Source organism: Oreochromis niloticus, linkage group LG4 (assembly GCF_001858045.2).
Source record: "Oreochromis niloticus isolate F11D_XX linkage group LG4, O_niloticus_UMD_NMBU, whole genome shotgun sequence".
Classification (NCBI taxonomy): Eukaryota; Metazoa; Chordata; class Actinopteri; order Cichliformes; family Cichlidae; genus Oreochromis; species Oreochromis niloticus.
In genome coordinates this window covers 32,409,035-32,415,034 of record NC_031969.2, presented here as the reverse complement: position 1 = coordinate 32,415,034, position 6,000 = coordinate 32,409,035, and the positions used below count along the sequence as shown (strand labels likewise).

At 44.2% G+C, this 6,000-nt stretch overlaps 1 protein-coding gene across 2 annotated transcripts in view; it reads left to right on the top strand.

Moving 5' to 3' along the window:
* The first annotated feature begins 240 nt into the window (after positions 1 to 240).
* Positions 241 to 6,000, top strand: part of gsg1l (gsg1-like) — a 30,957-nt gene continuing 25,197 nt past the window's right edge. The window contains exon 1 of one of the 2 annotated variants that reach the window (XM_005469091.4): positions 241 to 786. In XM_005469091.4, the coding sequence (XP_005469148.1) occupies positions 450 to 786 (337 nt within the window). In that variant the 5' untranslated portion in view covers positions 241 to 449. The remainder of the gene's footprint in view (positions 787 to 6,000) is intronic. The other variant, XM_003442478.5, reaches the window with a different exon arrangement.

The window sequence follows — 6,000 nt, the reverse complement described above, 5'->3', positions numbered from 1 at the left end:
CATCAAACAAAATGACATCATATTACCTGCTGTCATATTTGAGCTGGGTTTCTTTGTGATGGATTCAACGCCCCCATAAAGAGTCACAGATTTAATACCAAAAGATCCAAAATGACTACGGGAGTAGGTGTGGCTGAGGTGTGAGCTGTCTGGGTGACCGGTGATGACGCACACGCAGGGAGGGAGAGCAGGAGAGAGAGAGGTGCTCCGCTCTCAGCATCACGTCTCCTCAGTGAGCCTCCTGCTCTGTGACGGAGGAGCAGCTCCCCGTCTCCTCTCCGAGGCCGGAAGGAGTTGTGACGCTGATGGAAGATTTAAATTCTGGGTCCGGACCTCCTCACTGAGGACACGCTGGCACAGAGAGGACACGCGCGTAATTCTCTGTGCGTCCTCGCAGCGCCATGCCGCTCTTCCTCCTCCTCGTCTGACCTCCTCGATCTCCTTCTTGGATGAACTTTCTCGCCGCCTGCGGGGACGCGGCCGCTCGCTCCGAGATCATGAAGACGACGCGGAAATGCCGCGCGCTGCTGTCGGTGGGTCTGAACCTGGTGGCCCTTTTCTTCTCCACCACCGCCTTCATCACCACGTACTGGTGCGAGGGCACCCAGCGCGTCCCCAAGCCCAACTGCAGCAAGCAGCGGCACCACAACTGCATCGACTACGGCGTGAACGAGACAGACCAGAACAAAGTGCACTACAGCTGGGAGACCGGGGACGACCGCTTCCTCTTCCGCCGCTTCCACACGGGCATCTGGTACTCTTGCGAGGAGAACATCCACGAGTCAGGTGGGTCCATCAGTCCGAGAGGCTGGGGAGATTCTGGGGTCGCTTAAAGTTGTTAAGAGAGATAAAACTAGAGCAGTGTTGGCTTTAAGATGAGTGTGATGTATCTGGAATACTTTTTCCTCTTCACTTCAGCTTTTATGTATTTTATTTTTTAGCTCACCTACAGTAACAGGTCAAACAATTTCCACCTGAAATTAACGCTAACAGGCCAGTCACGTCATTTTTACGCACAACCAAAGGAAAATGTTTGCGCGTAAAAACCTGTTTTCACTTCGAGTTTGAGCCGCACTGATGTTTGTTTAGTCTTTGCACAGATTTTTAAAATGATAGGATGTGGTGCGTTCAGAGCACACTGCTCTCACTCATTGCACGCTGATCGATGTGGACAATTTAAGTCAATGCGCTCTCATTTTTCAAGCAGAAATTCAGCTTCTAAATCTCCGTTTCCCTCAATAACAGGACAACAAATGGAACATTTTCAGATTTAAATTGAAAGTAAATATTTTTAGGCTTTTTCTTCGGCCTGTAAGCAGATATCTCCACGTTTCTCCATTCCAGTCAGTTGCAGTCCTTCTTGTCATAAAGATCAAAGTTGACAGAATTCAGGTAATTTGTTAGTGCCAGAAAGGAGCACAAAACATTCACTCCAAACCACGTCTGAAGTCGAGTAATCCTAGATGGAAAACATCATCAGGTGAAGGAGAATTCATCAGTTACGAACAGAGAGTGTGGCTGCACTGAGACTTTAACCTTTCATGTGATGGTGGATGATGCTGATGTGGGTCTGCTCTGTGCAAACATCTTTGATGTATTCACACTGTTTTGGATAAATGTGAAGAGCTGGGTGATGAATATGACTGAAGCTGGAACAGCCCCGTTTCCCTCCGAACTCTTCTCTGCTCCGTGTAGTTCCTCAGAAAAGCAGAAAAGCTTAAACACATTCAGCATACCTGCTGCTGAATTTAAAAGCATCATACGGAGTGCAGTGAAGGAGATCTGAATGGTTTTCTTGTGAGGCCTCTGGTGGGTTTTGTTGTGGGTGTTTGTATTTTGTATAAATTGTTGTAAATCTTGAATTTTCTGTTGTAATTGGTGCATTTTTAGCACGTTTGCATCATGGCTGCTGTCTTGGCTGGTTTTCTTTGTGAACCTCCTGGCTAAATAAAGGTAAAAATAAATAAATAAATAATACACTCGAGGCTCTCTGCTCACATTTTCTCTTCCTGCTGATGAGACGTTTAATGCAAAATTAAGAGTTCATGTCTTCAAAACACTTATTTTCCGTAAGTCCACAGTGGGGAAGCGCTCAGGTGATGTGCTGGACGCCCTCACATAGAAGCTCATACCAGTGGGACTTTTTCACTGTAACTGCGTCCATGTTATCCAGTTGGTGCGGTGAGGAGGTGCTGCCATCTCCAATCTCCTGGTTTTCCTCTCCTGTGTTTTTGGATTTGTAGTTTGTTTCCTGGACTTTGTTATCAGCCGCTGAAGCTGGCTTCCTGTTGAATTATTCTGCCTCACCTCTGCACTCTGCCTCATGACAGTTAGTTCTAAAGCTGCCAAACAAATGCTTCACACGGGAAACAAACTTCATAACAAGCAGGTTTTAATAACTCAAAGTTCACTTCTGGCTTTTTGAATGGAAGATGGCAGAGGATGAAAAACACAGATCACTGATCAGATTGTCTTTGTGAATGCTCTGATGGTGGACGGCTTTGAATGGTGGGATGGTGTCATCTCCTTACCTTTCAATAAAGGATGGTCTAACATATCCTCTGCCAAAAAAGGCAATAACTCTGAAGCATCGTTCTTAGTATTTAGATAATCCGGTGAGACTTATTGTGGCTCCCTCGCAGACATTTCCGCATCTGTCAGGACTCTTATTAAGAGAACAGTTTCAACCTCAGCCAGTGTCTCTTTACTTTCTGACTTTCTTTCTCTGTTTCCATCTTTGTGATGAAGTTCCTAAAACTGCTCCACGGTGCAGTTTTTGACCAAACAGGAGAAACCTGCGTTTGTCGGGGACTATTTTCAGCTGCGGATTAATACCCATTATTTCGAATTGTAGCTGTAAAGTCTGCAGTGAGTTTTGCCTCTGTGGGTGCTGTAAGTGTTTCTGTTATTTTGTCCCATGTGAGAAGCTGTAATCGAGCAAACAAACAAACAGGATCTGCTCTGTGCAGAGATGAGTGGGAGTGAAGAGGACAAAACAGTCTGTGTGTGGATCTGTGCGCTGTAACTCTGTGAGAGTAAATAAACACCTCAGGGACACAGACGTGTGTGTGCGTGTGTGTGTGTGTGTTTAACTGATGTTATGAGCTTTCCTTCTTCTCCACATTTAAAGTCCAGAGCGAATGAATGAACCGTGCAGGAGCAGCAGCGTCTGTGAAGTTAAAGTGTAAAAAACTGCAGATTTTCTAAAATCCTGTAACTGTAAAAGAATCATTATTTGCATCAGTGGCACGCGGCATTGTTCAGAATGCGAATGTATTTTAAACCTTACTTCTCTGTGAAAACTTTTCATATCAGAGACAAATAGGAAATAAAATGCTCAGCCTGAGGGCTTAAGTCTTCACTGATGACCACCAGTAACCCAACTGGTGGTGGTGGTGGTGGGTGGGGGATCCTTCAATTCTGCAGACGCAGAAACGAGAAACTCATATTTATGCTCTTGCTGTAGCGCCCCCTTGTGTTTTTAATGTTATTTGGTGTTTTAGTTTTTATTGTGATAGGACGGCGGATCGAGGAGAGGAAAGCTGCGACCAGGGGAACATTTTTAAACATCACAGCACCTAAAAAATATTATTCATGTTTAATACATAATATATATGAATATGGTTTAATGTAACCGAGACTTAAACACTCATACCTCCTCAAGCATTACTTAAAATAAGTTATTTATGAGTTTATTTAGACACAAACTTTTATTTATTTATTTATTTTTACTCAGTTTTAATTTTGAGCTTTGCATCTTTCTTTGCATTATTTGATGTCAGAGGTCGCTCCTCTGTGACAAACTGGATATCTGGGGGCGGTGCTACAAACTTCAGCATACCCAGGATAACTTCCTTATCTGGCTTCACTTATCCTAACATCAGCAGTCAGTTTGAGCTCCATCTGGTGGCCGTTCAGCTGCCTTGCACGGTGTGAGCAGGAGTGTTGCAGATTCGGCGTCAGGAAGGTTGAATCTGTTAATCTGCTCTAAATTTTCTGTTAATACATCGACTCAAACTGAGCTCTGACAGCTCAGATCGCAGTAAGTACAAAACTAAGAAAGTCTCCCGTCCAGCACATCTAGTATTGAACAAACACATCCTGTCACGCCCCGAAGCTTAAGCTTGTTAAATTCCTCCCTCACATTCTGAAAGGATCGGTTTGTTCCAGCTCTTCATTAAATCTACAGGATGTTTACACTGAGACCAACACTGGAACAGAAGCTGCTGATGGAGCAGCACCTTTTCTGTTTAACAGGAATGCACATTTTATTAGACTCAATCTTTTCATCAAAGATTTTATGCATTCGTATTTTTGTGTTTTAGATCAATCCCAACATTCAGTCTAAATTATTTGTTGTCTTTGAAAACTTTGGGATTTGCACTAAAATTTCTCTTTGCTCTGGTTTTTCACTTTCTTTTTGCCTGATTAAATTTAGCGACCACCTGTTGCTATCGATTCATGTGTATTTGCCAGCTGGTCTGTTGTTGCTGGGTGTAACTGGTTGCAAAGACAACCTCAGCAGTAGTTTGCATGGAAACACTCTCCAGCGGACTGTCAATGAACACGTTTCCAAAGACGCAGCTTTTATTTTGAAGGCGACAGTTTCCATTTCCAGCTTGCATCAGGTTTTTTTTAGTCTCATTAACATTGTGAATGTAGTTTGTGTCACTGGAATCAGTTTGTAGTGCTTGGGTCTTGGGGTAAAGTCTGATTCCCACTTTGGTCTTGAAACTTACCTGAACTTGCTCACCTGTCTTCTCCGAGTCAGTATTTCCCTGTTAAGGATTCTTTCAAGCAGTCTTACCTTCTTGCCTCACCTGCCTACGGACCCTCCTTACAACCTTCGAACCCTTCCTGGAGAACAAACCAGCGCCCTTCTCTGAGATTACACTCAGGATTCTTTTGAACTGTCTTCGAAGCAACTCTCTGTGAATCATCCAAACACCATCTGAACTGGGTCCTGCTTAAGTGTCCAGATGCCTGGCCTGGCCTCCACGGCTTTCCAGGAAATCTGGTGTCTTCCATGAAAACTGTGGGTAACCACGGCAACCTACTAGGAACCGAAACAACCGCGAGGAGGTTTTTGGATCGGCACCATGCACCGACCGGTCTGTAGGCCGGTGTGACTGAGTCGCTGGGCGCTATAACTTCTTGGTTAGGTTGAGAAATGTCAGTTGAGCCGATTGGATTCAAACTGAGTTGAAGACCGCTGATAATTTGTATTTGCACTTTTTAAAAATGTTTACAGCACCTGTCATTCTTGCTAGTCCTGATGGCTGAACTGAGCGTGTGCCGACTTTAATCAAACCATGTAAACAATCCACATTAATAAGCAGATATTATACATGCGCTGCGGAGGCTGAATAATGATGAAAGCAACTCCAAACACCAGCTGTTTAATTATCAGCTGATAAAGATTCAACATCATACCCGCCTCCTCATTTAACCTCCCGCGCTGATGCGTAACAACCAAAGAGAGTGTTACCTGAGATCAGGTACGCAAACACCTGTGACACAGCGCGGAGCTTTGGGAAGCCGTAGAGTTTGAATTAGTGTGTGTGCGTGTGTGTTTTCTTCTGTCCCAGTGATGATGAACTCTACAGAAAAGCCCAGCAGCAGAAAATATGGTGGATTTCCTGCCAAGCCCAATGTTTTATTCAGCTGTTTCCTCAGTTCTGGAACAAATTCAGAATACTGGAGATGCTGGCTGTCTCGACTGTGATAAAACAAGTATACATAGTTGATTTGTCTGGACGACTTCTTTGGCGTGATGCAGCACGTGCTGATTTGCAGCTTGGCCTGGATGATGAAGTTGATGTTTGGACCAAAGGGTTGTGGATTTTTGCCTTTTTTCCTCACAGATTCGAGCTGCTGATTGGTGATGCATATAAAACTAATCTTGGCTCATTCTTGGCTCTCCCTGTGTTGTTAATGATGAAGAGGACTTAAACCTGTTAATGTGTGGTAGTACTGGGGGGCTGTGGATCATAAATTCAT